Source organism: Heliangelus exortis, chromosome 2, assembly GCF_036169615.1.
Source record: "Heliangelus exortis chromosome 2, bHelExo1.hap1, whole genome shotgun sequence".
Classification (NCBI taxonomy): Eukaryota; Metazoa; Chordata; class Aves; order Apodiformes; family Trochilidae; genus Heliangelus; species Heliangelus exortis.
Window position 1 is genome coordinate 130,914,287 of NC_092423.1, and position 21,755 is coordinate 130,936,041.

Sequence of the window (21,755 nt, forward strand, 5' to 3'; positions counted from 1 at the left end):
TACTAGAACTTCAGTGGCTCAGCTGACAATTTTCTTACTATAAAGTAAAAAAAAAAAAAAAAAAAAAAAAAAAAGACAAAGCCTTGAGATTAATCCTGTCCCTGAAAGTTAGTTCATGTAAAGAGAGACATTCCTACAGTGTGAAAGACTCCCCCTCTCATTCTACAGAGCAGCAAGTGAAACTGCTCCTGTGAGGATTCTTAATAGCCAAGAAATGGTTGTCATTGTTACACCCACTTCCTAAAGCAACATAAAATTAAGACATATACTAAGAAGAATGAACGACTGATCTACCTCTGAAATTTTGTGTCAAACTTCCTTCAAAAAGCATAGTCTTCAATCCTGAAACATACATGAAATAGGTGGATAATCAAAAGAATTCATCTAGCATCCACTGCAACAGATGCTGGGTATCTATTTTTCAAAGATTAAAGCTATGAATTATTTATATCCCAAATATTTTCTGTAGTTGTTTCTCAAACTCTTTCTTCTTCCATGCAGCTAGCTTCCAGACATCTGAGTGAATACAACAAGCCAACAATGCTTCCACTTACTTGAGAGAGGTCTAATAACTACCATCAAGGGACAATATTGTTTTCAAAAACCCTGTTTAAGAAATTATTTCAGATGATGAGTAGGTGTGCTCAGGAGCCTTCCCAGTTATTTGTGGTACTACAGTTACTTCTTTTCTTCAAAGCATTTTACCACTCTCCAAGTTGCTACATGAAAAAGAGGGATAACAAATTACACAGAAAACCTAGTGAAACCTGTAAAACAGTGACACAAACTGCACCAAAACAAACTGAAAAAAAAAAATACTTTCTCACATGTTGGAGACTGCTTAAGAGTAGAGCAATACCTCAGGAGAATGATGGCTTCCAAACACACTTCATACCCTTCACACATCTACACTTTGTATCAAATACCTTATTATAAAAATTCAAACCTGTCCTGTACCCTGAACACACAGGGCTTCCACAGTCTATCCTTTGCATTTTAAAATACCATTACTCCTTAGATGCAGAACATGGATCCATTACTGAAAGCAGTACAATTGATCATGTCTTTTATACACTAGAAATGAAAGCATGCTATATAGAATTACAGTCCCAAAATCAGATTTTGAGAAGCAATTATGATTCAGAATGCAGACAGAAAAAAAACCTAACTTGGGCAACTGACCACTGTCTGCAGCACAGACTCAAAAAAGCCTATGTGTGAGAAAGAAACATAGATATGAGATGTTCCAAGATCCTAAATTCTATGTGCATATATTTGAGAATTTATTAAGCTATCTGGCTCCTGATCTATACTGACAGAACAGTAATAAGCAGCAATGCTACTGAAAAAACTGAACTGGCATTTTCAGCACATATGTATGTGCCTCAATCTGATTTATTAATCAGATTTCACTGCTTTACAAGTTCTGATATACACCTACAGCTCTTCTAGTACAATTTTATTTATGAAGTGGAAATTTATGACTTGCAGCTCAGATCAAGGAGCCCCCTGATTTTTCAGAATAAGTCACTACTTAAATGCACTTCTGCAGCTTTCTTCGTATACTAATTACCAAAGATTATGAAGCTTCCTGTATCAAATAGAAGTTGGAAGAGCTGCGGTAAGAATGAGAAAAAAAAGAAAAAAAAGTAAAATTAGAAAGCATTATGAAGACTGAAGGGGAATCATATTCAGTAAGTTGAGAAAACAGGTGACATAAAAGAAAAACACAGATTAGTAAAGTGTGATAATTACGTCATGTTTTCTAAGAGCCTATCAACATCAAAAATAGATAAAAAACACTTCAGTCCTTTCCACTCCAAAGTGCTAAACCTTCCCCTAAATCAAAACAGTGCAATGAAGAAGCAGAAAAACTAGTACAGCATCACATCTCAGAGTTTGCCACTCTAAGGGAAGAAGCTGTATGCCAAATTTGAATGTGTTACTGTGGGGAAAGCAATCAATCCCTTAGGAATGGGTAGGCCTCCTAGAAAGCAGGATCCTCTAAAATGCTTTATCAACTTAAAGATAAAAAATACACTCCACACTAACACACTTCAGGTTTCAGACCTATTTTATCATGAGAAGTTTCTTTTCTCTGTTTAAGGGCAGGCAAGATGCAGTTTGGCAGAAATTTTATCTTTACAATGACCTATTTTCCTCCTCATAAGGCCTCAAACCTCAGCTGTGTCTTGAGAGGGGCATCTCAGCAAAGACTGGACTAGGAAAAGTGACCTAACTACAAACAACAGTGGAAGTGAGATGGACTCTGACCTACTCTGAAACCTGGCAAGATCAAAACTAGAAAGATGTTAAGATTTATAAATAATTAAATACTATTTACAAAAATGAAATAACATTTACCAATAGGGTAAAAACTATTGGTTTATATCCAGTGATGATTAAAGATCTTGATTTATTCACATATAAATTTGTAAGAAACCAGAGATTAATTTACACGTTTCTTAGGAATTTCCATATAAAAGCGTACATGTGAAATTCACAAGTTGTAACACATACCATTAGCATTTGCTGCAGAGGAAACATCTGACAGCTATAGAGCGCTGTCAAATGCACGCCAAGCAGCAAAGGAAATTCGCTTCATGGATTTATTTTCTCCCAAGCTTTCTATCTTCTCCCCAGGCTGTTAATTTCTCTCCCTCAAACCAGCGTAAAGTTATTCACGAGATTTACAAGAGACTGCGCCTCTGTCTTATCTGCAGACACAGTCTGGAGATCGGGTCTCCTATTTTATTAAAAAAAAAAAAAAAAAAAAGTGCGTACGAAGGGGCAGGCAGAGCACGCGTGTAACATCCATCCCCCCCGGCGTACGCCTTCTTTCTCCTCGCTCCCATCCTTCTCACACGCACACCGCGATCCCCTCTCTGCATTGTCTGCCTCGATCCATCTCTGATTAATGTGGACACAGATTCGCTCCTCCTCGGCCACGGATCCGCGGGAAACCCCTTCCTCGGGCAGGCGCCGGGACTTCCCTAGCAGGCCGGAGTCCCCGCTAAAACCGCGCAGGGCTGACAGGCCGCCGCCGAAGGTCACGGCCCCACAACCCCGCTCCCGAGACGGACAAAGTTTACGGCGGCGGCCGCCCGGAGAGGCCGGCAGCGTGCGGCCCGTGCCGCTCCTCGCCGCCAGCCCCTACGAGAGGAAAACGCCGGGGCCCTACGGCTCCGCGACGAGGCGCCGGGACAGCGGCCCCGCGGCGGGGCAGTGCCGGACGTCCCCCGCGGCCCGGGATGCCCCGCTCCCCCGGGGCGCCCCCGCCGCTCCGGCCCCCGCCGCCGGCCCCTCCCCTCACCCACAGGGGGCCGAGCCGCGCCAGGCCGGCCCCTCCCCTCCGCCCCCCGCCGCACGGCCTGCCCCTCACCGGTCATTGAGCTGGTCCTCGGTGCCCGGCAGCGGGTGCACCACGAAGTGGATCGAGGTCATGTTCCGCGCCGCCGCCGCTGCCCCCCCCGGCGGAGGGAGGCGGGCGGGCGGGGGCCGGGCACACAATGGGGGCGGGGGGGGCGGCGGGGGAGGGGGCGCTCGGCCTCCGTCCCTCCCCCGGGGCCGCTGGTGGCCGCCGGTGGAGTCCTCGGCTCGCCCGTCGCGACGCGGAGAGCGAGGAGGAAGGAGCCCGCCGCAACGGCGCCGGGAAGAGGCTCAGCCCGCACCGCACTCACACACGCGCCGCCATCTTAACTTCCAGCGGGCCCTTCTCCCTCCCTCCCTCCGTGCGCCGCGCCGGGGAGGGCGGGGCGGCGGCGCGCGACCGCCGTGTAAGCCTCGCGCTGACTGGCGCGCGCGCCGCCGCGCGGCGCCCCTCCACTAAGCGCGCCGCCGATTGGCCGAGAAGGCCCGGCCGGGGGTGGTGACGTCATGCGCGAGAGACGTGCAGAACCACGTGCCCCTCGCGAGCGGCTCCCGGGCGGGACGGTGGGGGCGGGGTGGTGCGCGCGCCGATCCCTGAGGCGCCGAACTGGGGCCTCCCACCCCCCCCTTAACCTCCTCCCCCTCTCCCGCCATCCCGCACTCTGCCGCCAGGGCCCGGCGGGAGCCCAGCGGAGGGGGCGGTGCCGGTTCGGCTCTGAGGCGGGCGGGCAGCCCCTGGCTCCCGGATAGAGCTCTCAGCATTGGAGCCAGCGCCCTGAGGCGCTCCCCCGCCCCGCCTGGCCGCGGGCTGGTGGCGCATGGAGCGCCTGCGTTCCCGGGGCGGCGCGGGTCGGGCCGTTCCCCGTCAGCGATGTCCGCGTCGGCTCGCTCGCCCCGGCGGCTCCCTGCGGGCGGCACCTCGGGCGGGACCGGCGCGGGGTGGGGCCTGGCCTGCCGGAGCCCTTCCGGGGGTGGATGTAGGGGAACGGGGGGGTGAGTCCGCGGCTGTCTCCGGGGGTCCCAAGAGGAGACTTTGTGTCAGGGCCCCTCTCCCCCCGTCTCGGGCACCGGCGCTCGGCACCTGCTCGCCAGAGCCGGCTGCTCGCTTCGTATTTCCGAGGTAAAAGTAATCCAGTGGGTCTTGCCTCCAACAGGCAGAATTACCGAACCCTTTTCCAGGGAGGTTGGTGGTACATCAGCAAGAAGCGTTCCCTCCGTAAGCCGTCAAATTACTCGATGCCGTCCTGGTTGTGCACGCTCCCCTCTGGGCAGGGATTAGGTACCGTGTTCCAAAAAAGCATACCTTGGACATGGAACTGATTTTAACAAATTAATATCCCGATGTGCTGAAAGTTGAGTAACAAAGTCGATGTAACATCTATTTTTTTTCTATAGTAACTAATACCTTGGCTGGAGTTGTACCAAGCTTTGGTGTTTTTTGGGCTGTTTTTTTTTGTTTGTTTGTTTGTTTGTTTGACTTTTACTGGATGCCAGTCTTATTTTCAGGAAATCAGAAATTCAGAAAACTGGCTTGGTAATTTTTGGCATGTGAGGAATGCTGGCAATGATATGATAGTGGTATATAAAAATCCAGGACCTCGGTCAGTGAGGTAAAATTCATTTCTAAGGCTGTGTAATCATAAACCAAAGAAATCTCCTTGTTCTTTCACTGTCGAATATAAAGAATTTTGCAACTTCCCATCTTCAGTTCCCCTTTCTTCCCTAGTGCTTTCTCCAGTACAGCTGGAAGGAGCTGATCCAAGAATCAGCTGATGTAGCTGCTTGCAGCCCAAAGATTTGGAGAGTTTGTCATTTGTTTTTCAGTACAACTACCATTAACATCAGGAAATGTGGTAAAGAAAAGAAATATTCTCAGATACTGTTTACCCAAATGTTCTGTTTCCAAGTGACAGTGATAATCAAATGACTCAAGAACAAAAAGAAGTTTATTTATCCTGTAAGAAAATCCTGATAAGCTTCTGGGAATAGACAAAGCATGGAATAGGAGTCATTCTGTTTGGTAGTGAGACAGTGCAGTAGCTACGATTTTAAAAACAGCTATATCCATGATTTACCTTTTTTGTCTTTGTTAGGGCAGAACAAAAAGTTTTTTTTTAATTATTTTGGTCTGCATTTGATCATAACAAAGTTAGGTTTTCCTCTGCTATTTTATTATTTTTTGAACATCTGTCTTTATACTTTCCATTAAAATGTTTATGTTGTATATTACTGTGGGTGATTCTTCTGAGCTGTTTTGATCTCAGTCATTTTATCAGAATCACTTTCATATTTTGATCACCTGAAAAATGCCGCTTGTCCAGTTGATTTTTTTTTTTCCAGACAAAAATAGAGTATTTGCTTTTGACAGTCATTCCTCTTTTCTGGAGAACTGTAGGAAAGTGAACTCCTGCAGTAGGTCTTGTTGCATCCTTAGGGATGCTTTTAATGACTTCTGGTGGGGTTTGGGAAGCTCTGGGTACTCGTTTGCTCTTGGGATCAAGATCTAGCTCTCCAAAGCATTTCCATTCCCAAATAACATGACTGGTTCAGTGGAGTTCTTTTGGGGGCTAGGTATAAGGAAGATACTTCAATTACTCTCTTCCATGCTTCACACACAAGCTTTGAAAGTTAATTGGTTATGGAAACCTATTAGGTAAAGAGCTGGAAAAACCCAAAGGGGGCACATGTCTGTCAGGGCTCAGCAATATGCTGCTGGCATTTCTAAGTAAGCTTTTTCTATGGCTTTATTTACACTATGACTGAACCCCAGTTTAAACCATTCCCTGTGGCTGTGCCAATGCAAACACTCAGCATAAGCAAAAATGAAAAAAAAAAATTAAAACTGATTCCACTGGACTTTGTGCTTGGAGCCAGAATAAACTTGAGTAGTGCAAATGTCAGCTTTTGTTCACACTAAGAGTTTATACTGCTGTCTAAAATGGCACCTGCTCCTGGGTGGACATGGGAGGACACAAACCCAGGTGTTCAGAGGACTGTTCTGTTACTCTGATAGGAGTCTGTAAAACACTGGAAGTTCCAGCACACTGCCAGAAGCACCCCCACTTCTCCAAAGCAAAGCTGACTTTTTCTTACTAGTACCAGTAACGTGGTAATAACACACTGAATGCTTGTCTGGTCCCACTGATGCATTTCTTAGAAGATAGTAACACAGGTGAACAGCACTTGATCCTTCAGTTGTCTGAAGTTAGTCCAAATAGAATTGCTTTCTGGTAGTAGAACCATTCATTCCTACAACTTCTGTTTTTAAGAATTTCAAAATAAAATACTTCTTCCTTAAGTCCTCTGGATTTTCTAAGTCTGTTGAATGACAGCATCCAATACTAAATTGGTATGTAAAAATTCCCATTACCAAGCCATGAACATTAAGAACAGAATTTGACTTTCTTAATTTTACAAAATGTATCTTTAAGACTGAGTCTCTGTCTCGGCCTAAGAAATTTAGTTCCCCCTGTTGCACAACTCCTGGGTGTATAGATGGTGCTATTTTCAGGCCTCCTGATAAAGCAACAGCTTCCTTAGGAAGGTGCAGCTATAAATACACCAACACCCAACCAGCAGAACAAGTTCCTTGCTGGTATACTTGTCAGTGTGAGAATTTTTATCTGCTTGGAGATACTGCGTAAAGTAACTCCTGTGGGATCATTGCTGTCATGTCTGGAATTGAGTTTTTATGAGAGTCAGTGTTCCCTGAGGTTTTCAGGCTGGTAGGAGTGCACAGGTTGGAAGGGACCTGTGGAGGTCACTCACTCAGCTTCCTGCTCCATGCACATCCAGTTCCAGTAGATCAGGGATGGTGCCACCAGGAATGGCTTCTGAGTCAAGTGCACCAGGGCAGTACCAATCCCCCACTGGGATCCCTCAGCAGCTGCAGGCCCGGTGGTGTGCACAGAAGTCAGTCCTCAAGGGAAGGAACCTACTAGAAACAAGAGGATTGGGTTAGGAGGACTACAAGGGACTTGGTTCTGTAAAGAGGGTGAGCAGATGCTGTCAGGTGTGCCACAGGCAGTGGTGCTGCAGGTGATGGGGCAATGCTGCAGCCAGGGAGGAGGCCCTGAGCATAAGTGAGAGCTTCAGGCAGCAAAGGAGGGCCCAGTATGTGCTTTCCAGGCTGCTAACTCCAGATGTCAACAGAGATGACATCAGCCTGGCAGCAGAAGATTGTATTTTGCTGTGGAAGAAATGAGACCAGCATTCCTGGAAATGTCAACAGGAATGCTGTGCAGAAAACTGCGGCTTCTAACTTAATCCCAAGGCTGGGCATAAGTTCCTGTAATAAACAGCAAAGTGCATTGCAAAAGAAGGAATTGTGTTTCCAGCACCTGGTGCCACAGCCTGAAGCAGCTGCCAGCACTCACTGCCTCCTGCTCTCCCTCTGTCTGGGTATAGCGTGCGAGCAGTTTGTTAGGATCTGGGAACATCAGGCTTTTAAACCACATCCATGTGTTTTGCAACACAAGTACCTGCATAGTTTGCAAGTTAAAACTAGAAATCAAGCAGTTCCTGCTGAGGAGGACTCTGCTGCAGACCATTTGTTTTCTGCTGTCACAGGCTACATTTTTGTACATTCTGTACAAGGTTGTCATACCCTCCTGTTTTTTTATACCTTGCTTATTTATGACACCTGAAACTTCATCTTGGTTCCAGTACTCAGTGTTACTATTTTCTAGCTTGTTTTCTTATTTTCTAACTTGTACTTTGTGTTCAAGCAAAGAGGTCGCTGTAAAAGAAAAATCATTTGTGCAAAAAATGATGCTGATCTTAAAGATGCATTGTTTCAGGCCCTAAAAGAGCAGGTGGTTTAGTAAGGTTTATAGCTGATTAAAATTGTTTCCCATGGATTTTTTTCTTAAAGTGGGATCTTGAATGTCTAATAGTGCACACACTGTTTCTCTCTGCCCTGGTTTTCCAGGGACTAATACAGGTTGAACTAGGCTGCAGTATTTCCCTCAGTTGCAGTACTGATCAGTTTTTCTGCCCCTTCTCTGATCCTTCTGTCAACGAAGCTGAGAGAGATTTCAGCTCAGAACATCATGTCAAAATTTGGCTGAAGGAGACTCAGATATTCAGAAGTTAATATGGTGAGCTAGAGAATTTGACACACAGCCTGGTCATGTAACACTTGCTACCACACACAGACTCAAATATATCTGTTTAAGATCAGGCAATACTGCAGATACCTGAACTTTTTCCTTCTGAGTAGGCGTCCAGAATATCTCTCCTTGCCCATGCCCAGCCACAGAATTTATGTGATGGTTTTTATATATGTAGAGCAGACCTGTCTGCTGACAAATGTGGCTGAGCTTGACAAGAGCTCACCAGGCATTCTGGGCAATGTGCAGGAGCCAAACATCCTGAGAAGAGAGTTTATCAGCGGCCACTTTGTGCAACCATCCCTGGAAGGTGATGTGGGCAGAGCTGGTGTGCACAGTGTACAAGGACCCTGTATCTCTGGGGCTTTGTGTCAGCTGTGTCACCTGGGCAGGTGTTCCTGGGCGGGCAGCTGAGAAGCAGAGTTCTGCTTGTTTACATCAGAGCAGCTTCCTGTAAGCTCCTGGGCAGGAAAGACAGAATTTGAGCTTTAGCAACCTCAAAGGCAGGCATGTGTCCCTGTCTGGGCTGTCTGGGCTCCCTGTAGAATTGCCTTCTCCTGTTCATCTATCTACAGAATGCCAAGGGAGTCTGGATGATTAACTGGGACAAAACAAGAAGTTTTATTTCTGTTAGTTCCATTTGATGGGGTTAGTTACACTTCCCTTAACCATGTTTACCTTCTGAAAAAAAAAAATTACCTTTCTAAATTGTAAAGGTGAATTGCATTCACAGCAATAGTTTTGTGTGGCCTTGATTCATGTATTACCTCCCAAAATTATTGCAGTGTATTTCTTTCTGTCAGGGAAAGGCATGGAGACATTCTAGGGCAAAAGCAAATGAAATATTCCATGTACTCCAGTGAGGCCAGGATTTACCTTCCTGTGTACTAGCTTACTTTCTAGCCACTGTTCTTTTTCCATCAAATAGCCACCTGACATGGGCAGCTGTTGATGATCTAGAAATAAACAGAATCATAGAATGGTTTGGGTTAGAAGGGGCCTTAAAGATCATCTAGTTGCACCCCCCCTGCATGGGCAGGGACAGCATCCAACCGGGCCTTGAGCACTTCCAGGGAGGGGGCATCCACAGCTCCTCTGGGCAACGTGTTCCAGCATCTCACCATCCTTGCAGGAAAGAATTTTTTCCTTAAATCTCCCCTGTTCAAGTTTTAAAGCATTTCCTCTCGTCCACTCACTACACACCCATACAAAAAGCCCTACCCCAGCTTTCCTGTAGGCCCCTTCAGATATTGTAGTTTCTATAAGGTCATCTTGAAGTCTTCTCTAGGCTGAACAACCCCAACTTCCTCAGCCTGCCTTTATAGATAACTAATAAATAATAAATTCTAGATAGCTCTTGCATTTGGTTTGGATTGCACTTGAAACATTATAGAAAATAAAAAAAACTGGGGAGGAGTCAACTCTAAAGAAGCTGTTGCTGAGACAAGTTTCAAGCCCAAACTCTTGTTTTAGATGATAACACAGACACACAGAGAAAGAACTGAACTGCTTGTGAAACAGCTCCAAAGCAGCCTCCATTTACAGCTGGCATTTTAAGCAAACAGAGACTGTGTCATTTGAGAAGTAATAAACAGTGGCTGTTCAGGAGATATTTGGCCCGTGCCAAAGGAGTGTACACTGAGGCTGAGAATTCACCAGCCCCTCTGAACAGAGCTCTCCCAAATTTCATCAGCCAGAAGCTCCCGGCATGGGTGTGCAGGCACAGTTTTGAACACAGGAGTGAAAATGGCCTTGTTTCTATGACTGCCCCGTTCCTTTTAAGTGATGGGCTTTGCTTTCAGGAGAGATCTCACCATCCTGAAAATCTCATGAGCTTCTCTCTTCTGTTTTTGCCCCCTTAACATCCCTAAAGAATTTGACATACAATAGGACTGCTGTTTTTTAACTGTTCCTCCACATCCCTGTAGCTTATTCCCAAGCAGAGAACATAGCAGGTCCTCACCACCAGTTGCAAAAGTGATTAAATGTAAAAAAAAAAAAAGATGTTGGCTGCATGTGAAGAGTTGGCTGCATGTGAAGAGTGGCAGCTCTAACAGATGGAAATATCATGAAATAAAGTTTTAGGATTTTTATGGTGATGAAGCTTCAGTGCTGAAAATATGAATAAATAACCTGGAAGGTTTATTTCCATTGCAGTGTAAGAAGAAAGGGACATAGTTAACTGATGGATGACCATTTTCCTGTAACAGCAATTACAACACTTATCTGTTGTGTATACCTGTGTGTTGGTGCATGTATTTATATAGGCAGGTCAGTAGTTAATATGAAACTGCAGGCAGATTTGCAAATACAGAATTACTTGCTGCTAACTGAACATACAGGTAATTTCACTTGCAATGAATGCTGCTTACTGCTATAAACCAAGTTTAACTGGGGTTTTTGAAGATTTATGAGGCTTTAATTATTGGAGTGAAATGTATAATATTGCACATCTGCCTTTGTCTATTTTTAACTAAATTTGTCTATTTTTTACTAAAAGATCCAGCAAAAGGCAAAGATAGAAAAAGATGTCCCTAAATCATATTTAAAATATTTTATTGAAAAACATGATGCTACTGGAGTCTGAAGGAGTGGTTCAGAGTATTACAGCTCGCAGGAAACCTCAAAAATCACCTGAATTTGAGTTATAACCACTGGGCAAAAAAAAAAAAACTGAATTAAAAATGCCAGGTAGAAACTTGACAGATGTGTTCACTCAGGATTAGACACCTTTACTTGTCCTTTTCCCTTGTACAGCTTGTAGAAGCTACCCAGACCCACCCAAGTTGGTGCAAAGCTTTCCCTGATGTGGTGCCACCCAGCTGCAGACATGGCTGGGTGCGGGAGCGAGAAAGAAAATGCGTGCAACCAATATGGTTGATAAACGAACTTCTGGTTTATTGCGCAGCAACTTTTGCTTATATAGTGCTTCCGTGACCACACCCCAGCCACCAACATAACTTTTTATTGGACACCCAGTGTGTTTACCTGTAGCACAGCGAATCCCTGGTGCAGGTAGCACCGGAGTATGGGCCGATCTAATTGGCCTCCCAAACATGGGGTTGGGCATAGCAAAGGGGTCGTACCTCCTACCTCTTCGAGAATATTCAGGAATATTCTCCAACATTCTCCAAACCTCTCTAACATTCCACAACAGCTGGGGGCAGCTGGCATCTACTGGGAAATGTCTTCTGATGTCACCTAACTTTTGGGACTGCAAAGTCAAGAGAACAATCACATTGGTTTGGAATGTACTGTTTAGAAGTGCTGTTCATTGTTATTGCAGAAATTACAGCTCTGCATGAGGAGTGTATAGAAGAAGTTCATAAGGCACTGGGGCTGGAGTTTAGATAGGTTTCAGTCATAGCGACACCTGAACATACCTTGTATCTTTAGCTTCCTATTTCCTAGGATTCATTCTGATGCTCTGATAATCTATGATTTAAAACATGCTGATCATCAGTTTTAAAACTAGTGATTTAAACCACCCTTCTCCTACACTGAAACATGTCACTGGAAGTAGAAGGCACTGTGCTTTGTAGCTGTCTCACAATGAGGTAGAGAAGAGCTGTGAGGTCCATGTCTCAGCCTGCAGACACCAACTCACAGGCTGCCATCTGAGCATGGAGTGGAAATCAAGATTCAGAAAACAACCCTGATTTTAGATGTCTAATCTCCCTCTGTAGTCAGTGGAGATTTAGTTTTGGCAGTCAGTGAAGCCAGGAGCATGATTCAGCTCTCAAACCATAGGTATCCATCTTCAGGCAAACTGAATCCCTCGTGGCAGTGGGAGGTGGGACACTGAGCTCATACCTGTGTGTCGACACCTCTGGCTGCACATCAGCAGCTGGTGACAGGGATTCAGTCTGCAGCTGCTGGAAGCTGAACTTGAGCCAATAGTTTGCCCAGGTAGCCAAGAAGGCCAATGGCATCCTGGCCTGGATCAGGAACAGCGTGGCCAGCAGGTCCAAGGAAGTGATTCTGCCCCTGTACTCAGCGCTGGTGAGGCCACACCTCGAGTCCTGTGTCCAGTTCTGGGCCCCTCAGTTCAGGAAGGATATCGAGGTCCTGGAGCAGGTCCAAAGGAGGGCAACCAGGCTGGTGAAGGGACTCCAGCACAGATCCTATGAGGAGAGGCTGAGGGAGCTGGGGCTGTTCAGCCTGGAGAAGAGGAGGCTCAGAGGAGACCTCATCACTCTCTACAACTCCCTGAAAGGAGGTTGTAGCCAGGGGGGGGTTGGTCTCTTTTCCCAGGCAACCCTCAGCAAGACAAGAGGGCACGGTCTCAAGTTGTGCCGGGGGAGGTTTAGGTTGGACATTAGAAAGAATTTCTTTACAGAGAGGGTGATCAAACACTGGAATGGGCTGCCCAGGGAAGTGGTGGATTCTCCATCCCTGGAGATATTTAAAAAGAGACTGGATGTGGCACTCAGTGCCATGGTCTGGGAACTGCAGTGGTAGTGGATCAAGGGTTGGACTTGATGATCTCTGAGGTCCCTTCCAACCCAGCCTATTCTATGATTCTATGATTCTATGATTCTGTGTTCCACAGTTTAATGAGAGAGGTGATGCACGGGACCTCCCTCACAGAGGCTGAAGCTGCTGAGCCCCTGACGTGGTCTGAGTGTGTAGATCAGCTTCAGCTCCTCTGTTTGGGGTGGGTGAGCATGTTAGATCTCACGTAGGGTACCAGGAAAGAACACCCAGTGCTCTGCAATAAAAAAACAGCCTCACTCACTTGAAACTATTTTTACAACCTCCATTGATGAGTGCAGACAAATAGACTTAACTGAGCCTTCTTGGTATATGAAAAATTAATATGTACCACTTATTTTTGAAGCTGTGTTTTAGGCTTTATTTTCAGGACAAAAGAGTAATTAAAAATTATGCAAATGAGCTGCCAAACACAAGACACTTGTGGAAGCAGGCAGCAGAGCATTAACCCTTGGTGCTGTGGAAGGAACACAGCCACAATGGCACTGGGTCAATTCATTTCAGCTCTTGTGCTCTTTAATTACAGTGCTCTTATGGCAGGGCCTGAGGTGTGAGGCTGCCTCTCCTGCATGTGCTGATTAGCAAGTGGGTTTAGGCTGATGGAGGAGGTGCATTTGCTGCAATGTTCACCCCACAGTCCTGCCTGGTAAAGGCTGTACCCAAATCCAGCCCGGGTGTCTGAGAAAGGACAAGTATTGTGGCTGTCAGCTGCTGTTTTGTACAAGTTGTTTTCAGGGTATTTAAATGACTGTCATGGGAGAAATATTAAATTGCTTTTCAAATGTCAGCAGTGCAATAACACTTTAAAAACAACTGACACTGTCACCTAGAAGTCCTCCTAGCTTGCTGGGCTGGCTCATGTACACAAGATGCACATCAGCCTTGAATTTCTGAAGAGGAAGGCTATATAAAAATGCTACACGTTGTGCTAATTTCTGGGTTCACAAGCTCACTGTGTCACCCAGCTATAAAGGTGGTGAAGATAAGTCTCAGCCAGGAACAGATGGGTTTTGATAGAAATCCAAGCCTGATTTGCTGTGGAAGTTTTCCCTGATCTTTGCAACCAAAGCAAACTGCTGATGCAGCCAGATGGGTGCACACAATAGTGCTGAGCAAGAAATGCAGTGGTTTGTAGCATAGTGAAGGATGGTAAATGTCAGGAGCTGGCAAATCCCCAGCAAGCATGGGGGTGTAATGCAGTTATCTGTGGTGGAGCTGCCCAGTTGTGGAGCCCACAACACAGATGGGACATGGAGCTCTTGGAGTGAGTCTGGAAGAGGGGCACAAAGATGATCAGAGGGTTGGAGCACCTCTCCTATGAAGACAGGCTGAGAGAGTTGGGGTTGTTCAGCTTGCAGAACAGAAGGCTCCAGGAAGACCTTATGGTAGCCTTCTAGTACCTGAAAGAGCTACAGGAAAGCTGGGGAGGGACTTTTTATAAGGGTGTGGAAAGATAGGAAAAGAGGAAACAGTTTCAAATTGGAAGAGGGTAGATTTGGATTAGACTTTAGGAAGAAATTCTTTACTATGAGAGTGGTGAGACATGGGAGCAGGTTGCCCAGGGAAGCTGTGGATGCCCCCTCCATGGAAGTGTTCAAGCCCAGGTTGGATGGGGCTTGGAGCAACCTGGTCTGGTGGGAGGTGTCCTTGTCCATGGCAGTGGGTGCAGAACTAGGTGATCTTTAAGGTCCCTTCCAACCTAAACCATTCTGTGACTGTCTGATGCTGTGGGTTAAAGTGGTCATGATGGCAGCCAAGCCTGGAGAGAAAGGGAGAGTTCATTCAGATAGGGTGGTTTTGGAAAGGCTGCCTCAGCCATGCCCAGGTGGGATGCCAAGCCCTGTGAACAGGGGGTTTGTTCAGTGTCAGGCAGGGACAGATCCTGCTGTGGGCAGGAAGGAGCCTGGCTGCAATATAGAGGGGACTTGATTCTGCATTTCCTCTTGCACTTCAGTTGCTCGTGGCTCTCTGAAGGAGCTCACAGAACAGTGCAGGTGCCAAGAAAAACACTGAGGCACTTGCTCTTCAGTTGCTAAATGAGGGAGGGGAAGTAATTTTTTTTCCCCTCTGATGTCTTTGAAGAAGTATGTATTTGTGTAATGAATGACTTTAGTAATAAATAATGTCTCAGTGCTGCTCTAGGAGATGAGAAGAATCTGAGTTTCGTTCTTACATCCCGTTACACCCAAACTCCAGTGTTCTCCACTCACCAAATTGCTCCTTCACTGCCTTTTTAGGTAAAGGTGTCATTTCAAGCTGTCTGTCTGTGCTAGCAGAAAATACTGAATAAATGCTTCAGTGTATTCAAACCTGGATGCTATCAGTGAATCTACAGACATAAAACCTATGTCCAATTTTGAAGTGGATACATATGCACGAAAAGGTTAGCAGAGTTTAGCTACTTTGAGTTTTCCTGTTTTTAAGAGCTTTTTTGGCTCAAAAATGTGATGTCTCTCACGTCTTTGGAAGGAGTTGTGTAAAGCACATGATCAACATCTGCTGGTTTCAGATATGCCAGAGGAGCTCAGCAAGAATGAAATAAATGCAGAGAACAGAGAAAATATTGGCCCTGTGTATTCTTTTTTCAAATATGGCTTTGGCATTTTCCTATTGCTCAGTAATTTGAGCAATGGCCTGGTGATCTGGTTAGCGGAAAAAAAAAAAGAAGAAGAAGAAGAAAAAAAGGATGACACCCACTTACATTTTTTCGGTTTTGTGTTGGTTTTGGAGGAGATACCTGAAAAGGATATAAATCAGACACTGCTGCTGTACTGTGCTTAGCTTGCCAGCTTAAAAGAACTAAAGTAGTTGAAATAGGCAGAAATACTGTTTTATGATGGCCCACATCTCAAAACAAATCTGAGCACAAAGAGGGTGGCAGGAAGTTGCTAGGAAACCTGGCAGTACACTGGGCAAGTTTTGCAGCACAGGCACCTGTAAGAGAGTAGTCACCCCGTTGCCAGCCAAGGCTTTTCCAAAAAACTGCCACGAAAAATTGTAGTGCATGTTCATTTCCAGAAACAAAGTATCAGGAAATGCCTCGTAGCCCTTTTTAAACCAGTGTAGCTTCCCGGGACTGCAGGGTGTTCCCAGAACCATCCCTGAAGCCTCAGCAACAGGGTCCTGTCACACTACTGCTGAAGCCCTGACTCCTGTGTTCGGGCAGGGTCTGCCCAGGCTGCTTTGCAAGAACATGCCTGCAGTCATCCTAATTAAGTTCTTAGGAAAGATCCTTTCTTCCCTGGGCTGTAACCTAGCCCATGTTTAGATTTCAACAAGGGAAGTTTAAGGGAATTAACTCTCTGGAGGCAGGGCAATCCAGCCTCATCTCTTTTGCGCTTAGGGTGGATTATAGCAGCAGAGATTTCATGCAGACATGATGCCACCTCAGATGGGTTTTCTGCATAGGGGTGCTCCAGAAAGCTGAGGTGAATCAACTGAAAATGTTAAATCTACAGGCCCACAGTGTCAACATGCACATCTTAAAGTCCTCATTTCTGTACCAAGTAGCTGTAATTGTGGTATCACAATCCTCTAAACATTCAGTTTCTTTGAATCATAGAATCATAGAATCCTAGAATCCTAGGGGTTGGAAGGGACCTCGAAAGATCATCTAGTCCAACCCCCCCTGCCAGAGCAGGGCCCCCTAGAGTACATCGCCTAGGAACTTGTCCAGGCGGGTTTTGAATGTCTCCAATGAAGGAGACTCCACAACCCCCCTGGGCAGCCTGTTCCAGGGCTCTGTCACCCTTACAGTAAAAAAATTTTTTCTGATATTCAACTTGAACCTCCTATGCTCCAATTTACACCCATTATCCCTTGTCCTATCACTGGTCACCACTGAGAAAAGCCTAACTCCATCTCCCTGACACTCACCCCTTACATATTTGAAAACATTTGATGAGGTCACCTCTCAGTCTCCTTTTCTCCAGACTAAAGAGACCCAGCTCCCTCAGCCTTTCCTCATAAGGGAGATGTTCCACTCCCTTAATCATCTTAGTAGCTTTGGCTGCTATCATCTATGGCTGCTTCACAGATGAACATGGTTGTTTCTAGGAGACTGGCATCTGAAAGATCAGGGAGTCATCAAGGACACGTTTTTTCATTTGTCATGGAGTCACCTGTCAGGCCAGCTTGTGACATCTCAGGTGTAAGTAGGATTGCATGTCTGCACACTTCCTCAGTAGCTTTCTCAAAAATGGACAATGTGAGGCACAGAGATGGAATGGTTGGCTGCCGTGAGTATGATGAGCAGAGCAAGCTGCCTATGGTTTAAGAGACTCCATGAAATTCCCTCCATGTCTGGATCCCATGATATCACAGCACTGGCAAATTCCTGCCTGCCACCACCCTCCTTTGCTGTGTCTAAAACCTGGTCCAGGATATTCCCTGCTCCACTCTCCCTACCTGTCAAGATAACCCATCATGGCTAAAAGCTATCAGCACTCTGAAGACAGTTCCTGGGATCTCTGCTCCTTCAAAGACATGCAATAATTTAAGAGAAACCAGGAATGCATGTTAAGCATAAGGAAGCCCCTTTGAAGGAAGATTCATTTTAAAGCAGGTATTCATTACAAGGCAAGGGAGTCATTCTGGAGGAGATTTGGTGCTGATATGCAATGCTGATATGTGAAGTGTGGCTGTTACAGGATTCTTCCATTCTGGTTTATCTAGTCCTTTTTGACACATGAAAAAGGAAAGATCCAAATCTTCAGTTTGACTTAAAAAAAGATCTTAGGAAATCCTACTTTACACAACATATAATTAACATGTAGAATCAGCCCTGGATATTTCCAACACGTTCAAACTAGCTCTTCACTTGATGGTCTAGCAGTGTTTGTTAGCTGTGTCCTCCTGTGTTGCTGGGGGATGAAGGGCTCCAGGACATTCTATAATGACAGAAACTCAGTTGCTAATTTAAAGAAAAGTATTCTCTTCCAGTACAGTTTCTGAAACAGGAAAACTTTGTGAGACACAGCAAGATCTGGAGCTTTCCTGCTTCCGAGCAGGTTTTCTACATTTCAAAAAGGTGCTCAGATGTGCACAGAAACTTTTCCAGTGGTGTTAGCTGGAGCAACACTTCCTCCAAAGTCTCTGGGCTCCCACACCTTGGGGCTTGGAGAGCAACACCCACCTCACCTCCTTTTACAGCCTGCATGACCACACCTGGGTGGGTCCCTTTCACATTCTTTAGAGCCAGTGGGGAGAAACAAGGACCAACAGGCTCAGCTGTGGAGCTGCTGGTGGGATTAACCATGCCCTAGGAGCACTCCTCTCCTGCACTGGCTGCAGAGAACATTTAGAGGGGTGGAGATGTGTTTGCTAGAGAGGTTTGCAGCAGAATGAACCTCATCAAGGTGCCTGCTGGCTGCAGCTGGGTTGCTGCCAGACCATCCCCACTCCAAAGGAATTACCACCCCATACAGGTGCTGGGCAGCTGCAGGTGTCCCCCAGCTGAAAGAGTGGCCTCAGACTGTCCCTGTGGCAGACACAGTTGCCTTGAAGCAAGGATCTGCTCCTCTTGTGAATCGTCTCCTCAGCCACAGATGTTCATGCGCCAGATTTATTTAATTTCTTATTAAAACAGACATTTTTTTTCTTCCTCATAGAACAGATGGGCATAGAAATATTTCATGTAATTACTCATATCACTGGGATGTGACAGAATTATCAAGCACTTTAGATCTTTTTTAACTTGGTATGAAATACCTGTCCTATAAAGTACAAAAACACCAGCATCTAAACAAAAGGTTTCAATGAGCTTGATTTTAATATTTCTGTTAGGTTCCAGATTTGAAACAACAAACTTTCCAAAGAAAATGTGACTTCTGAGACTCACATGGCTTTAAACATCCTTGCATAAGCCTCTAGAAGCCCAGGGATCTCTGCTGTGCATCTCCTGTGCTCTGTGATGCTGCAGCCAGCCCAGCATGCCTGCCACAAAGAGAATTCTCATTCACATCCTATCCTCTTCCAAGGCAGCAGCACCAGTTGCCAGCCCCATCTTTTGGAGAAGCATTTTATTAAGCATACTGACAGAAATGCAGAGCTCTTCACACATGTTTGAGTAACATCTCTGACCAATGGGTAGGTCGTAGCTTCATCCTGCAGAGGAGAAAACAAAAGGTGGCCTTGGCACATACAAACTATTTTCTATTGAAGTGAATGTGGATGCTGTAGAAATGAGAGTTATTATGAAAAGAGTTCTCTCTTCCATTCCTCTAGCACGTTGATTTCTACTCCTGAAGCAAGGATGAGGTTTTGCTGACTGTCCTGAACAGAAATGGATGTTAAACTATGAACTAACAACACAAAACACATTTTTTAATAACAAGTAACGTTTTGTTCTTTATTTACATTTAGGTAGACAAGATGCCTAAAATAGAAGAATAATACTCAGCAAATATTCTACATACTGAACTGCTCAGGTTCTGATGGCTCTTGGCACTTGTTTGTAGATGGGAGTTTGTATCCCTGGGGTGAGCTGTGTCCTGCTGGCAATACTCAGCTCTCTCAGTCATCCACTTTAGAGCTGGAAAGCACAGATAGCAACTGTCTTCAGCTGCTCCACAATTTACATCTCTTCTGGGTGCCAGACTTGCTGTTTGCTGATCTATTTGAACTAAATAGCTGTAGCAGGAATGTTGGCTGAAAGAAAAAGCTGAAACAAGGGGGTTTTCAGAGCAGCTTTGGGGCCTGAAGACTGCTGCAGTCCTGCTTGTGCTACAGAGAGGTGATGTGGGTGCCTGGAAATGTCTGTGGCCGTGATAGAGAGAAGAAATTTCCATTTAAACATCAGGCTGTTCTCTTTGAGCATTGCAGCAGCTTTCAGACACTACCTTTGGGAAGGGTGGACTGGCCTGAGGGAGGGAGGAAGAGAGGAGCTCTTCCATGGCATCATTCCCTCCAAACCTGGAGGATGCTGAGCAGCTGCTGTGAATGCCTCTTCCAAGTGACCTGCACTGTCCCATCAGCACAGGAGCAATGGCAGGAGCAGCACAGCCAGGCTGTGCCGCATGAGGGGAGCAGTGAGTGGGCAGAAAGCCAGAGCTACTGGGGACATGTGAAGATATTCTGGAGCTAGAAGAGGCTCTAGAAAAGGCAGGCAGCCTTGCCATGACAGACAGGGTTTTGCTCTCCAAGGTGTGGTGCTGCAGGGTGTTTCAGTTAAGATCTTGAGCACACATGGCATAAAGCATCCTCAGGAACAACGCTGTATTCTGTGGTGCCCTGAAATCTGCTGGGGAAAGAGCTGTCACTGCTTTAATTGTACTCAAATATGAAGGGCCAGAGTGAATAATACTATGAGCAGGCAAGTAATTAATGAACCTGTTTGCTATGAAAAGGAAGGGTAACACATATTTTCTACCACCTGGCCTGTTGAGACCAGACCTTGTTAGAAAGAACATTTATTTGTACAGTTGTATGAAAATATAGCCCTTTCTCTCAGGTCCTTATGCTATGTGCCAGTGGGACATCAGGAGTGGAAGAGAGCCCAGGGTGATGTGGGAAACATCATTTAGAAGGAAGACACCTTAGGGCAGTACTAGGAAAACAAGCAAAATTAAACCCTTTTAAAATCAACTAAGAGTCAGTGTGTCTGAGCAGCAGAGTGAGAAGTGAGTCAGTGTAAAATATTCAGCAAATCATTTAAATCTGAGTTGAAGGAACTCAATTGCTCTATTATGAGCTTCAAGTGGAGAAAGAATTCCTTGAGGAAAGATGTTAAAACCAGTTATTGATATAACACGAATATCTTTTCCCATGAAGGTAAAGAGTGTTAAATGTGACCATAAAACCAAGAAGATATCAAAGAATTATCTCATTTATATAAACAGTGTGTTGGGAATCCAGAAATACCATCCCCACAAGTTAATTTTACAGGTTTGCATGGGAAGTCAATGCTACTCCAAAGAGCAGGAGGCTGAGCTGGAGCCTGATGCCTTGGGTCTGCTCCAAGCCTTTCAGCAATACTTGGCTGGACACACAGGTGCACAGTTACATGGCTAATTACTTCCCTTCCATATGGAAATTAGGAGAGGGGAAAATGATCTTTATTACCCGTTTGAGCACATGGTTACCTGGTTTCAGTGTGTGGCTCTGTATGCAATCATGCTCTCAGTTTAACAGCATTTGGCTTTCTGTACCAGGGTTAGTCCTGACTGGGCTTCAGGTGATATCCTTACACCACTCTTAATAATGTGATTGGGTGTTAAGAGATTCCAGATGATATCAGTAAATCTGTATGTCAGGCACTGTCAAAAACAGCTGAAAATATATTGACCAAACTCTCTTTCAATTGATCAGTACTTGCTAATTCAGGCATCATGTATGGAAGAGCAATGAAGGCAGCAGTGCTCGCAACTCCTAGGGTTAGATTTTGGGGACTTGGGGGGTTGTTTTGGGGGGGGAGGTTTTCATAGAATCATAGAACTGGATGGGTTGGAAGGGACCTCAGAGATCATCAAGTCCAACCCTTGACCCACTGCTGCGGTTCGTAGACCATGGCACTAAGTGCCACATCCAGTCTCTTTTTAAATATCTCCAGGGACGGAGAGTCCACCACTTCCCAGGGCAGCCCATTCCAGTGTCTGATCACCCTCTCGGTAAAGAAATTCTTTCTAATGTCCAACCTAAACGTCCCCTGGCACAACTTGAGACCGTGCCCTCCTGTGTTGCTGAGAGTTGCCTGGGAAAAGAGACCAACCCCCCCTGGCTACAACCTCCTTTCAGGGAGTTGTAGAGAGTGATGAGGTCTCCTCTGAGCCTCCTCTTCTCCAG

At 45.6% G+C, this 21,755-nt stretch overlaps 1 protein-coding gene across 17 annotated transcripts in view; it reads right to left on the reverse strand.

The window, feature by feature from the left end:
* UBR5 (ubiquitin protein ligase E3 component n-recognin 5) overlaps positions 1-3,743 on the reverse strand; it is a 79,127-nt gene extending 75,384 nt beyond the window's left edge. For 15 of the 17 annotated variants that reach the window (XM_071738114.1, XM_071738116.1, XM_071738115.1 and 12 more), the window contains exon 1: positions 3,383-3,742. In XM_071738114.1, the coding sequence (XP_071594215.1) occupies positions 3,383-3,444 (62 nt within the window). In that variant the 5' untranslated portion in view covers positions 3,445-3,742. Of the gene's footprint in view, positions 1-3,382 lie in introns of all 17 variants that reach the window. The other 2 variants (XM_071738101.1, XM_071738111.1) reach the window with 2 other exon arrangements.
* Between the last annotated feature and the right edge of the window lie 18,012 nt (positions 3,744-21,755).